Consider the following 14,470-nt stretch of genomic DNA (forward strand, 5'->3'; position numbering starts at 1 on the left):
TGTGCTATAAAATGGCACTGTGTGCCTGGAAAACACATAAACCCGCCCTTAAATATGGGTTAATACGCAGAGTAGAAACCATCTCAGCATTAACATAGACGCTAATATATTCATCATAATAGTGTTTTTCTCTGCAGGGAAACTATACTGACTATGAAAATTTTTTTGGTTCCATCTATTATACGACATATTTCCCATTACTACCGTTTTCTAGAGCCGCTGTTAATTTTGTTATAGAAATGACATTAAAAATTGTTTCATGTAAAAAATACAATTTCATAGTGCAAATCTTTAACACTCTTCTTTTATATTCTGGGTCTTTCCATCACTTCTACAGATGTGTCAGAATGAAGCTTGCGGGACCTAAACCAACAGATTGCAGTTTTTGTTTTCTTACTTAAATGTGAAAACAGATTAAAGTAATATATAGCTCTTGGACTTGATTTAAATAATGCTTGCTAAAGCAACTTCTAAAGCGGATTTGGTGTTTTTGTATCTGTGAGTGGAGATAAAGAGTGAAAGAAATTAAATGTGTTGGAAAATTTTTCAGTGAGGCTGATACCGTGGCTTGAACTTTCTTGAACTTGAACCAACCCTAAACCTTTTACATTTGGACAAGGAACAACATCATTTGTATTTTTATACAAATTTTAGTGATACAGCAATGCAAAAATGGTGCATAAATATGAAATGGAAAGAAACATGATACAAATTTTACCTCTTTTATTCTGAAACCTCTATTTGAAAAATATTTCTATCAGTTATCATTAGAATTTTTCTTTTTTGGTAATTGTGATTAATTTGAGTAATTAAATTTTGGGATGTGTACATGAATGAATAATTTTCCAAGACATTGTATATGCTGTAAATGAGAAATTTGACACGATTTGTAGCACATCAGATTGGAACCTCCCATCAAAAAACACTTCATTGTCTTTAAATTTTCAGGATATTTCTTTCATGTGCATCGAAGCCCCGAGTCAGCTCAGCACTTGCATTTATTTGTCTACCTTTTTATTTGTTAGTTTGCTTGATTATTTATTTGTTCTGCAGTGCCATGCGTGTGCTGCTGTCCAAACTGCCGAGGCCGTGGATCGTCGATGAGAAGAAGGACGACGGTTACACCGCGCTGCATCTGGCTGCTCTCAACAACCACGTCGAGGTGGCTGAGCTTCTGGTGCACCAGGTACTAAACTCATTTTTAAACAAGCAACATTATCAGGTATCCAGTGCTGGGTTCATTTTTGTTTTACTGATGCTCATCAGATTCCTTTGATGTAATATCCATAAAAAGCAGAAAATACAGAATTTGAGCCCTAACTTGTGATTTTGATCCAATTTAAATTTGCAAACAAAATTATATTAAAAAGAATAAAAAAAATATCAAAGTAGATCACATCTGATATAGGCCACTTCCAAACACATCTAAACCCCTTCTGTTAAGACATCTCTGTTTAGAACTGGTGTAAAACAGCGTTGCAGCAGTAATTCAGCCTGCATCAGCCAAGCTTTAACTTCAGCCAACAAAAGACCATTGAACGCGGTCCATGCTGCTCTCCCTGCAGCCAGCAAGCTGTAGACCAGTTGAATCTTCAACTGTTTTTTTTTTCTTTTTTTTTTATTGAATCCATAAGGTTCACATGGCCTCCAGGGGTATCCTTTAGTGCTGCTCGGCCCTCATATCCTCCTTCACTTGCAATTATAGGTTCATGCTCTTCCTTTTTTTTTGTCCTCCCTTTAGAGATTGCAGGTTTAGCTCCCTAAAGGCTAACGCATACTGGAGTTTACAGAAAAGTCACCTGATCAAGACAAAACTGGGTTAATGAGGATATGGTGCAAGGCAGAAATGTTGCTGCAACATCCCGATGCGTGAGCATTCACTGTGCAAGCTACCTTTCAGCAGGGGCAGCTTTTTCTCCCCCTCTAAGTTCCTGCAATGGGCTTGTTCGCAGTGATGGCTCAGCTTTCTATTCAGAAACTGCACCACACTTCTAGGTGCACTGCAGATTCCCAGTCAGTCTTATTACATTGGGATTTTACACACCGCCTGATCACAATAGTTATCTTTCCTCCATATCTCCACAGAGGATACGTTTGCAGTTGGAAATGAAAATCACATGAAACATTTTTTCTTTTTTGTAGTGTGCTGGTTTTTTTTCTTCTATTTATTATTTAATTTTTTTCCAGTCTTGCTGTTTGATACTTTGCTGGTCAGGATGAGAAAAGGTGCTGTCATGGCTCACAAAGCCAGACCAGTTGTTTCTCTTTTACTTGCTAAAATAATATTTTTTTGCGTGATGGAAAGTAAATCAGTTTTTCTTTCTTTTTTTTATAAAGTCTTAATTGTTTTTACATGGTGACCTACAGTATCCACATATACAGATGGTATTATGCTTCATATTCTTCTGTTTTTTTCCCCCTCCCAGGGCAACGCCAGCTTAGACATTCAGAATGTTAACCAGCAGACGGCATTACACCTTGCAGTGGAGCGCCAGCACACTCAGATAGTTCGGGTTGGTATTTTATATTTAATTTCTTCTTCTTCTCTTTCTCTCACTTCTTCTAATCTTTTAATGCCCCTCTTGTGCCACTAAGTGAACATGCTCTCTTCAGTTATCTGCTAGTTCCCTCTCCTCTACACAAAAGGCAGTAGAGCTACACAATTGCAGCCCTCTGTTTAATTTACACGGTTGGATGTCCTGCCTCAAAGAGGAGGGGAATGCTCTTCGAGGAAATTTGTAGCGTTGGATTAAGACTGCCACGTTGCCATCTTGTGGACTACAAACAAAAGTACACTCCATAATTAGAGGGTAGTAAAAAAAAAAACTGAAGCCCACTGTACATAGCAACACTATAAATCAGTGTTGTGGCATTTGCACCGTAGCATAAAATTAAAGTTATTCTGTGTTTGTTGCCCGATTCTACCCCGATTGTCTGTTGGGGTCATTCTTTGTTCATATTTTCTCTGTTTCCAGCTGCTGGTGCGGGCAGAGGCTAAGCTTGACGTGCAGGACAAGGATGGGGACACGCCGCTTCACGAGGCGCTACGTCACCACACACTGTCCCAGTTGCGGCAACTCCAGGATATGCAGGATGTCAGCAAAGTGGAGCCCTGGGAACCCTCCAAGAACACAGTACGTTCAGTTCCATTCTGAACTTTCCCTTTCCAGCACTTCAAATGTGTCAGTGTCATAAAACGTCACCGATTAAGAGTTTTCAGAAATACATTTTTAAAAGTACTTGATAGGAAGAGAACATGTTGAAGTACGTTGTGAAAGTTTTTATGTCCCTTGAACCTTTTAACATTGTATCACGTTACATTGAGGGATTTCAAAATATTTTGTTGGAAATTGATTTTTCATTACTAAATGTTTTGCTGTTTGATGTGCATAAATCTTCACTCACATTTTCTCAGTAAAATCTAATGCTTTGCAATACAGAATATGTGGATATCCTGGAACAAAATTTTTCGAAAGCTGCAGAAAAACGTGAGGCTGGGCTGAAAGTTTACCTTCCGATTGGAGAGTGACCTCGAGCCACATGTAATGGTTTAGATGAAAAAAATATATTCATGACACACAGTTCATATCTCACTCCAATTGAGAATCTGTTGCAAGTTTTTATAATTGCTCTTCAGACACCACACACCCAATCTTCCCAACCTTGAGCTGTTTCGTCTCTATGTGCAGAGCTGGTAGAGGAATGTCCTAAAAGACATGCAGCTGCTGGAGCTGCAGAGAAAGGAGGTTTCACGAAGTCTTGACTTAGGAGGATGCCTCACTTTTCATCTTTTTATTAGGAATAATTTTTTTTACATTTTCATTCCTTTTAACACTTGCGCACTATTTTTTGTTAGTGTATCACCTAAACTAGAATAATTAATATTTATGCCTTTAAAGAGACAAAATGTGAAAATGTTTTAAGGACTATAAATGCACTGAACATAAGACTATAGATTTGTATTGTAAAATTGGCGTAAAAGATTTCATTTTTTAAATATTTGTAAAAACAATTGCTAATTTTAAGTTGGAACAACCTGCATGCTTCCACTCTGGGTTAGCTGCATTAATAAATAAATGCAGCTTCTTATTATCTAAAATACTGATGCAGAGTGCTCTAAATAAATGTTCTAAAACGAATATAGCACATGTGTATCTCCAGCTGAGCTGCATCTATAAAATTCATACTTGTGCCTTTAATATCCTGCTACCTGCCTTTTCCCATTTGGCGGCTCACTGAAGCATCATGTCATTGTTTTTGGCATTTATCATCTGCTAGATTGTTTAGCATTGTCTTGTCACAGTTTTCCTCAGTTCACAAGCTTGGAATAAAATCAGTTTGTGGTTCGCTGTGAAGGATGACGACAGATCCCCGTTTAGTCAGGAAGCTCACAGTCTCCATCACCTGCATCAATGGACAGCTGAGTCTGCACCAGCCCATCATTCAGGTGGAAGCGCCGAGCAGTCAGTTGGCTCGCTGCTTCGCCTCTACCAGCCCAGATGAATCCTTAGAAGGGGCCAAAAGGGGCATGTCAAACTCAAGCCCTCTCCATGTTAACGGCACATCATTAATCGCTGCTGGGGAGACTTTAAAGCCTTGAGTCAGCGACAGATTTTTCCTTACCTGTCACCTTCTGTCTCCCACCCACTCGCTTTTCCACCTCCTCCACGAGCCCCGCGTTCTGCCCTCTCTGGTTCTCCCTCAGGGGAGCGAAACAGATAGACAGCAGGCCTAATTTGAGAAATATGTAGTTGGGTCACACTCGCATACCCCTTCCCTCCCTTCAAGAGGAGAATTGAATTAGCTGGCCCGATGGCTCCATCAGCAGAGATGTAAAAGCTACTGGTTGAGGAGACTCAGACATGGAAGGTCGAAATTGGTTGTGATTGGGGAGCTTTGCAGTTGAGCTGAATGAGTGAGGTGATAAGTTGTGCAGGGAAGGGAGATGAGTACAAGTCGACAAGGTTATACTGTCGTGACATCTTATCTCTTTCTGATTAGCTTAGCTGTATTGAACTGATTGCCTCTATAACATGGAGTTTAGCAACATGAAAATCTATATTATATGCATAGATTTGTAAAAAAAAATAGTTACACTTTATGTTTTTTCCTTTATGTTTTTTTTTACATTATTTCATGCTTTAATCTCATATCTTGAAGAAAGGTACAGCATGATTCCACCACCACCGTATTTCGCCATACATGTAGGCCCAAAAGATGTTTTATCTGAAGAGTTGTTTTTTCTTTTTCATGTTTGCCGTGTCCATTATGGAATACACTTCACTCATCTGATTTTTCAAGCATCATTTTCTTTGTGCTTCACAATTATGTGCCTTTTTGTTTTTCTGTCACATAAAATTCTAATAAAATGTACTAAATTTTGTGGTTGTTTATGTATATGAAGAGGTTAAAGTGGTATGAGGCGCAGTACTCGTTTTGCTCCTTACTTACTCAATGCTACAAATGGCAGCATTCAGGTTAGTATCAGGATGCTCCTGAAAGCTGTTTGTGTCTCAGGTTTCATATTTTCCTCTCTGTTTCTGTCATCCTTTGCAGTTAATCATGGGCTTGGGCACCCAGGGAGCAGAGAAGAAGAGCGCAGCATCCATCGCCTGTTTCCTGGCAGCAAACGGTGCAGACCTGACCATTCGCAACAAAAAGGGCCAGTCCCCTCTGGACCTCTGTCCGGACCCCAGTCTCTGTAAGGCCTTGGCCAAATGTCACAAAGAGAAGAGTAGGTAAACATCCCAGGAGTTGGTTGACATTTTGGGAAACGCATTTAACGGCTTTTTTGCTGAGAACTCAACGAGAAGATCAATATCACTCTGGTCTGTACGGTAAATGTGACGTTATACCCTGGAGAGTGTGGGCAGAACTTAATGTAAAGACAAAGGAGAATATCTCAATGTATCGACAGAGTTTTTATGCCTATTGAGTATGCAAACTTCATAAGAAGAAAAAAAAGATTGATTAAATAAGGCATTACTAATTAGCAGATCCTCATCCACCCATGTTTCTAATATTTTCCCATTAACACTGTGTTCTTAATGTCCCAGCGGTCAGGTGGACACCCGTAGCCCGTCTCTGAACAGCAACATCGAGTCTCTGGAAGAGTGCATGGTTTGCTCGGACATGAAGAGAGACACTCTGTTTGGGCCCTGTGGACACATCGCAACTTGCTCGCTCTGCTCGCCGCGTGTCAAGAAGTGTCTCATCTGTAAGGAGCAGGTTCAGTCCAGAACAAAGGTAATCTTAAACACCTCAGAGATTCTGGAGACGGTACTACAGAACAGAGTGATGAAACTTGATCACTTGATATTTGAAAATCAATGAGTTTTAAAAGGAAATATTCCACAGAAGTTGGCTGAAAAAATTAATTCAGGGATTCAATTTGCATGGAAAGAACACACATTGCTTTAAAATTATTTTAATAGTCAGAAATTTGTTATGCATTTCTTAGAGTCCTCCAGGGGTCTATTTTGGGAACCAATTTTATTTTAAATATACTTATGCACATACTTTTCAGCTACAAGTAATGCTGATCTTGACAATATCTCCAAATTATTCAGTCAAATATGTTATCTAAACAATAATCAGTATATTTTTTCATCATATTTACATAAAAAAATAAAAAATGTAAATCCAGCTCTATTGTTTGCACTCGCAATAATGTACAAGTTTCATTTATTAGTGTGTAGACTTACAATATTATAAGCTGATTTATTCATATTCATTGTTTTCATAGGAAAATATATATGCATATTTATTAGGCCTTGTAGTGTAGTTTGGCTGCAGTTCTTTATAATTCATAACTATAGTTTGATTTATCTACATCTTGTATAACGTAATGTTTCATTACCTCATACTTATAGACTGTGTGCAAAATAAGTTCTGTAAAAAGTGTTGCATTGATATTAAGCTTTTTTATCTATTCCCGACCCTATTGTTTTGTGTTTTTTAAAATCCTGACCACAGCTATAATTAAAAATATCTAACCTTTGTTTTTTATTATTGTTAAAATTATTTGTTGGTCATTTTTACCTTTATTAGATTAGTAGAAAATTGTAAGCAATCATCATCATCTACCACTGTTTTAATAAACAAAGTAAATTTTGGACAGGGAGGGGCAATCCAGCAGTGGCACATTTTTATAGAAATTCATCACCCATTCATGTTTCTTAAAAATTTTAAGCACTTGGAAAATGTTCTTTGAGTGAAACTTAAGTACTTTTTGGTGTTTAGTTGTTTCCATTTAATATCATCTTAGTGGATGAATGTCTCTTTATGCTTTACTGCCATATACTCTTTGTTTAATTAAAAGTTAACTGGGGTAAGTATGTTTGCATTTTTCTCCTTTATTTTTAATCATAGTATAAAAGTGTCTCTCAACACATTTTGTTGTGGGCCTTTATTGTACAAAATAAAGACCACCTTCTAAAACAGCCATATCTTTAGAAAAATGGATGACTGAGACTAAATGAACTTGTGTGTTATGCGTCCCTCCGCAGATTGAGGAGTGCGTAGTTTGCTCTGACAAAAAGGCCGCTGTGTTGTTCCAGCCCTGTGGTCACATGTGCGCTTGTGAGAGTAAGTCAACACACACATTACATCACAGTAGCCTTGATCTTGACACTGGCCACCCATATTTGTGCCAACCTTCGGATGTGAACACGCACATGCCTGTTCTCCACAGACTGTGCCAGCCTCATGAAGAAGTGCGTACAGTGCCGGGCTGTGGTGGAACGCCGCACCCCCTACGTTCTCTGCTGCGGAGGGAAAGGTATGGAGGATGATGCCGCTGATCATGATGATGATGATGATGATGATGATGACCTTAGTGAGTGAATCTTCCAAGTGTTCCCTTTTAATCCATCCATTTTTACATTTCATTCCTTTCTTGTTTCTTCATTTTTTTCTAAATCATTTTGTTTAGTAATTTTGAATTTATTATTGTTTCTGCCATTTGGTTGACATTACTTTCATGATATGTTTTTTTTTCATTCTAGTCTAGACACTGATAACTAACTGAGATCAATTAGACTTATTTACAAACTAGCAACACTGTTAAATCTGCATGTTTTCATCACTGCAATCATTCTAAATGCTTATTTCTATATATTAACTTATGTGATCTAGATGGACGAATGTTCTCTAAAGCTTTGCTGCCTTGACTAAAATCTCCAGATTGATCCCAGAAACACAAAATCTTATTTTCAAAAGTATACATACATTCATCCTTGACATGAGTGTCATTAATTTTGAGCTTTATTTGAACTTTCCTGGGTTGAATAATGTTAATATTACAATTTCAAATACTTTTAAAGTTAAATAATAAAAAAAAGACTTGAATAAATTCAAAATGGTTATGAATTTTTTCTAATCTACAAAAAGTCAAAATGAGAAATACAGGCTCAAAAATGTATACAAAAGTCTCAACTAACGTTGGCTTTAGTGTCAAGTGGATGAAGACTCCTCTGCTTTTTATGATCATTGTCAGGCTTCAAGAATATTTCTGCAGGAGTATTTGACTGCTATTATTAGTGGCAGCATTTAAATCAGTTGGGTTCTTAACTCAGACCTGATTTAAAGTTTCTATATTGATGAGATTGGGGTCATTCCCGGAGCTTCTTTAGCTTGCTTTATCCATTTAAAATCAGTTTTAAAGATTTTAAAATACTTCTGCAACTTTTACATGCATCCCTACTCTAACACACCTAAATCAAATGACTAAATTACCTCCTCACAATGTCACAAAATTCTGCATAGGGCTAGTAGCGGAAAACTTGTCTAATCTAAAATACACTCGACCAGTTCACCAAGAATAGACATCCAGCAAACATCCAGCCAGGTTAAAGACAGCAGTGAGATTAAACAGCCATCCATGTGCAGCAAGAAGCTCCTTTATGGCTGTAAAATGTGTTCTGGAGGAACAACTTGCTAGGGGGCATTTAGCAAAAACATTTATAGGGTGGTTTTTATCATTTTGGGACTGTGTAGTTTATTGAAAATCCACCATAAATTCAAATTTATGAACCCAGTTAGGGTTTTTTTTTAATGCTGTTGGGTTTTTATTAAAATTGTTCCATCTAGAAAAAAAAAAAGGATCATATGTACCATTAAGAGTTCAAAATCATTTATACCTTTAATGAACTGCATGTGAACTTCTAAAGCTTTATTTTAAAATTAAATAACACTTAATTGAACAGAAAAGCAATCAATAGCTGTTAATAGTTTTAATTATTTAAAAGTATTACCAATGACATTGATGTAAAATGCAGTGACCTACTTAAAAAAATGTTAGTAAATAAAAACTTCTTTAGGCAAATTTTCTGAATTAGATAAGGAGAAATAAGGTGAAATTAGTCCTAAAGTTTATTTATTTTACATTTAATCATTTTTGTTTGGTCCTAAGTTGTTATAGAAACCATTTATGACTTAATTTAATTTTCAGGAATTTTATTTTTTCTTGCTTCTCACTATTGGGTGTTTTTCATGTTTTATGTTGAGAAGAAAGGGAAACTATTTCCACGTTCACCATTGCATCTCACTCTCTGCAGCTGGTCTTAAAAGCAGCCTTGATCAGCTACACAAACCCAAACACACATACACTCATGCAAGGGGCAGCATCGAATACTTCAATCCTAAACAAACTGTGCCATGAATTACTGCCTGTTGCCTTAAAGCAAATCTACTTCCTAAAATTTACACCTACCTCCCTTTTAACTTATTCAGACTGGTTGTTTTTTTTGTTTTGTTTTTTTTTTTACATCCAAGTCAGTTATAAGCATCAGCTGATTGCAAAAAGTATATAACTATTCTGCTATGATCTACATTTTCCATTTCTCTCTGCTGTGGTAGATGCGTCCAACTTTCTGGTTTCCTCTTCAAATCCTGTCTCCTTTAGAGGCTGTAGTTAACAGTAGCCAGTTGCACTGATTACTGGCTAAACAGTTGAACTGGTGAGGGCAGCTCCTGCTATAACAATGTTGACTGGTTATTTCCAGCAGGGAGCTCTAACACTATGGCAGGGGGATCCCAGGATCTTCTCCAGCCCAACAATCTGGCATTAAGTTGGTGTAAGTATGCCTCCCTGAGCCCCTCCCTTACTAGAGCCTTGCTTTTAAAGAGTCCCCTCCCCATCCACCACCTCAACAGTGCTGCCCTGGCCCATCTCCCCTTCTCTTGACCCGACTTCCTTTTATCAGTGCCGCATACTAGTGCACACATTTAACAGGTGATTATGCCCATATGATGTATATCACTCTGGAGTTCATTGTTTCTGGCAGATTCTGGAATTAAAGTTCTCAAAAGTGTAGGTGAAATTGCTTAAATAATGTTATATATACATTTTTCACAATCACATTAAGGAAAGTGCAATTCCAAATTTGCCTCCTGATGATTTGTGTTGTACGAGGTGATCATTTAGGTCATTTCCTTATATGGGATTACTGAGTTGGAACGGTTAGAAAGTGTGCCAAAACACTGAGCCAGAAGTGATCTGCCTAACAATAAAAACCCAAAATGCATGTGTTTCCTGCTTGTTTATGGAACTCCGGCTTTCATATATAATTCACTGCCAAGATCATGTCAGAATGGCAACGCTGCTGCTGGCCATATTTCTTTTTTTTTTTTATTGGCAGTAAAGTTTATAGGTGTAGGGTAAAATCCAAGGTGGCCTCTAGCCTTAACTAATGTGCTTAGTCCTTTGACTTGTTTTTCCCCCTCCCCCGTCTCCACGTGTGTTCATGTTCATTTTCTATTCGAGCAGCGAGTGGAAACATCCCAGCCTTGCAGAGGGATAAAGATAACACAAACGTAAACGCTGATGTGCAGAAGCTACAGCAACAGCTTCATGACATTAAGGAACAGGTGAGAACAAAAACATGATGTGGATAATTAACTTTGCAATAAAAAAATGAAACTGCCACATGCTGTAAAATTTCCCCTGGGCTCACAGAGCCTTCTAAAAATATTCATGCCCTTTGATCTATGTTTTCCCTGTAAAAAGTGTTTTTGTGCAAACCATATCCTTGTCTATTTGAACAAAAGTACGTGTGGGACCAAATCCATATGTATACCTTAAAAAATGTTTTTCAATTCATTTTGAGGATAGTAAAACACATAACTCCTATTAGGTGTCTAGTTTTCTGTTCTTTGGCTAATGCTGAGTAGCTTACTACTTAATAGTTTTTTTATTACTTAATACATTAGGATTATTGTCCTACTGTTATATTATGGATTTTTATTAGAAAGGAAAAAAAATGCTTTAAAAAGTTTGCTGTGAACTTAAACATTTTCTTGAGTATTTTCCAAATATTTGTATGAGTTTGAGATGCATCATCATGACAACCCTAGTAAGGGTTATGAACACTTTTGTGAGTCATTTTATGTCCTTACTTGGATTAGGCCGTAAAATGAACTTAACATAACAATAAACGCGGATATCTCCTTCCTCCAGACGATGTGTCCGGTGTGTCTGGACCGGCTGAAGAACATGATCTTCTTGTGCGGCCACGGCACCTGCCAACTTTGCGGAGACCGAATGAGCGAGTGCCCAATCTGCCGCAAAGCCATCGAGCGCCGGGTCCTCCTCTACTAGATCTCCTCTTCCTCCTTTTTAACGATGACAGCTCCCACAAACGGCACATCCACACCAGCTGCTGCCAAGTCAGCCAGCCACGTCTTAACTCTCCTCTACAAATGCTGTTTGTTGATTTGACTGTGTTTCAGATGGAACTTCTGTTACAAAGATAAAACATATAAACTGATCAGTCTGGCTGTTATTGTCTTTGTATGTCTTTAGTGCAGCCGGACAGACGCTTATCCTGCAGGAATCATATTCTTCTTCCACAGTCTTCTCCTCCATGTAGTCTTCTGTGTTTTTTTTGTTTGTTTTTTTATGTTCAAGTGACTGAAGTCCAGGTTCAGCTGTATCCTCCTCTGCATTTTTCCAAAGACCAACTTAGGCTAAGTTCAGAGCCGTTGACAAGAGGAGATTTGTCTTTTTGCTTTTTGACGTAAAGTTCTCATGCATGTGTCACAGTCTGTGACAGCTGCCGTCAAGTTTGACTGTATTTTTTCAATCTTTATGCAAATGTATTGTTATCAGAAGCTCCAGATTTGGACTTAATTTTTTCATGACAGTATGAAAAGTTCGAGACAAGTTGTTCTGTCGGTCTTTCAGCTGGATTTGATGCTTTATACCCTGACTGTTCTCCTAGCAGGAGACCAAATGGTTGGCAGTTTTGCACTAGAAAATCTGAAAAGAACCTATATGTCCTCAGTGACAGAACAGAACGTGGACATTTTAATCTGACCGCCTGCAGGTAGCACACTACACCCTGACCTTTGTTTACCAAGCTGTAACAACGACAGTGTTGCAACACACTTTCGAGTTTTGCTTTATGGACTTTATGGACACACCAACCTATTCAGCTTTCTGTCCTGTGAGCAGCCTGTGTTGTAACCATTTTGCACACAAATGTGACGCAAACATATCTGGAGAACAAGCACCCTGACGTAACTCTGTGTTAAACTGTAGAAATTCTAGCGAGCACTGCTGTTTTAGCATTCGACGAGTCTGTGCCATCTGCTTCCAGACGTCTTCATCATGATACAAGTGCATCTCAATAAAAAAGAATATCTTTGGCAAGTGAATTCATAACAATAATTACATAAAAAAAGTGAAACTTGAATGATGTCATTTATTACACAGAGTGATACATTTTTAAGTGTTAATTGTAGTAATTATAACTACAACCAATTTGAAACCCAAAATTCAGTGTTTTGCAAAATTACATAAGACCATGTACATAAGATGGCAAAAGAAGATCTCTCATCTTCTTTTTGACAGTACTCCATAGATTATCAATGGGGTTTCTGCTTCATCAGCGCTGACCTTTTGTGTGGCTTTATCTGCTGAGCAAATGTCAGGTCAGCAGTCTTCTCCAAAACTGTGTAGGCCTTGAGGGGGAATTTCTGTTTTAAAACTCTTTCTTTCATCGGCCTCTTTTAATGTTTAAATTTCCACAAAATCTGATTGGTGAGTTTTCATCACCTATAAAGCCATATGAATGAAAACGGACAGAAATAACACTCATCCCAGTTACTTATTTAACATTTTTCTGCAAGAGTTTTTCCTTCCACTCAGCATCCCATTAATGTGCTTGCATGCAGCACTAACCGGCAGGTTTCTGATTTTCACTGTTGAAGGATCTCACTGCTGGCTTTAACCTGACTGTTGGCCACAACGTTTCATTAGTTGCATTCAAATCACTTGAAAATCTTTTGATTTTCATTAACTGCAAGCCATAGTCATCAAAATTAATGGAAATTAAGACATCAAAAATATCACACTGAGTGCAATGGATATAGAAAAAAAAGTTTAATTACTGAAAGTAGATCAATTTCTCATAGATATTCTAATTTACTGAGATGCACCTGCATGTATGAGAATTAGGTTCTCGATCTAAAATACATTAATAAAAAGGTTTATTTAAACGTTTTCCCTTCAGAGTCGACATTTATTAAGCATAGAGAGAACAATCTATAAGAAAGTGTAGAATAATTTATTTTGTATTTGTGCCCTAACATTAGGATTTGTAGGCGTCACTGCCTTCTGACTATGTAGCCTCAAAGTCTCAGACATTCTGCTTTGATATTCATGTTGAAATATGTGATGTACTTTTGTTGACAATAGTTTTGTAGCAGTTGACAGTATAAGTGTTTTCTTTTTTTTGTTTTTTCCTGAAGTAGGTCTATGTAAGCTCATCTACGTCATGGGAAAATAAAATGCATTTGTGTTAAAGGTGTGAAGCGACTTTTCCACTGTTTTAGTCTGGAGTCAGAACTCGGCTCACTGGCTTCCTCTGAAATGCTTCGAAATTTGCAACCTCAAACAAGCTTTTTGGCTTGTTAGGACTCAAAGTAAATAAACATTAATTTTTTTTTTCCTTTTTTCCTTGGCTATGATGAAACTTTAAGCTAGGAGCACTAATATGCTTTATTGTAGTATTGTCATATTATGGTTGTTATAAAAACATTTTCAAATTTATTTTTGAGTTGTCCTGTTGGTCATGTATGATCTTTGGCATGAATGTTTGACATATGCAGTACGACTTGTACCACTGGAAAAAACATTCAGTTTTCATTGCGATTAAGTGCTTTTAAAACAACCATACTGCAGAAATAAAGTCCTAAATGAACCACGTGACATTAAAAGTGCTGTTTTTTTGTTTGTTTGTTTTTTTTTTATCCCCCCCCCCCCACCTCTCGACTCCTACCACTGCTGTGGCGTTCGTCAGCTTGTGTTTTTTTTGTTTTTTCAAGTCGAGCTCAGATGTCAGCAAGAAAATTAGCATTTTGTTGCTTTTCTCCTGCTGTGCTGTCTGGCTCTCAGAGGAGACGTGGTGGCAGGGAGGAGAGGTGTGGGGTAATTGAAACCACTTGACACCTAATGATGACTTGGCAC

The 14,470-nt window shown here is 37.7% G+C and overlaps 1 protein-coding gene across 6 annotated transcripts in view; it reads left to right on the forward strand.

Annotated features, from left to right (window-relative positions):
• The window catches only part of mib1 (MIB E3 ubiquitin protein ligase 1), a 60,086-nt gene extending 45,878 nt beyond the window's left edge, over positions 1 to 14,208 (forward strand). The window contains exons 13-22 of one of the 6 annotated variants that reach the window (XM_032565364.1): positions 1,054 to 1,186; positions 2,427 to 2,513; positions 2,976 to 3,134; positions 5,557 to 5,738; positions 6,057 to 6,246; positions 7,509 to 7,587; positions 7,694 to 7,837; positions 10,005 to 10,076; positions 10,769 to 10,869; positions 11,459 to 14,208. In XM_032565364.1, the coding sequence (XP_032421255.1) occupies positions 1,054 to 1,186; positions 2,427 to 2,513; positions 2,976 to 3,134; positions 5,557 to 5,738; positions 6,057 to 6,246; positions 7,509 to 7,587; positions 7,694 to 7,837; positions 10,005 to 10,076; positions 10,769 to 10,869; positions 11,459 to 11,599 (1,288 nt within the window). In that variant the 3' untranslated portion in view covers positions 11,600 to 14,208. The remainder of the gene's footprint in view (positions 1 to 1,053; positions 1,187 to 2,426; positions 2,514 to 2,975; positions 3,135 to 5,556; positions 5,739 to 6,056; positions 6,247 to 7,508; positions 7,588 to 7,693; positions 7,838 to 10,004; positions 10,077 to 10,768; positions 10,870 to 11,458) is intronic. The other 5 variants (XM_032565366.1, XM_032565367.1, XM_032565368.1 and 2 more) reach the window with 5 other exon arrangements.
• The last annotated feature ends 262 nt before the right edge of the window (positions 14,209 to 14,470 follow it).

The sequence above is a fragment of the Xiphophorus hellerii genome, chromosome 6 (assembly GCF_003331165.1).
Source record: "Xiphophorus hellerii strain 12219 chromosome 6, Xiphophorus_hellerii-4.1, whole genome shotgun sequence".
Lineage (NCBI taxonomy): Eukaryota > Metazoa > Chordata > Actinopteri > Cyprinodontiformes > Poeciliidae > Xiphophorus > Xiphophorus hellerii.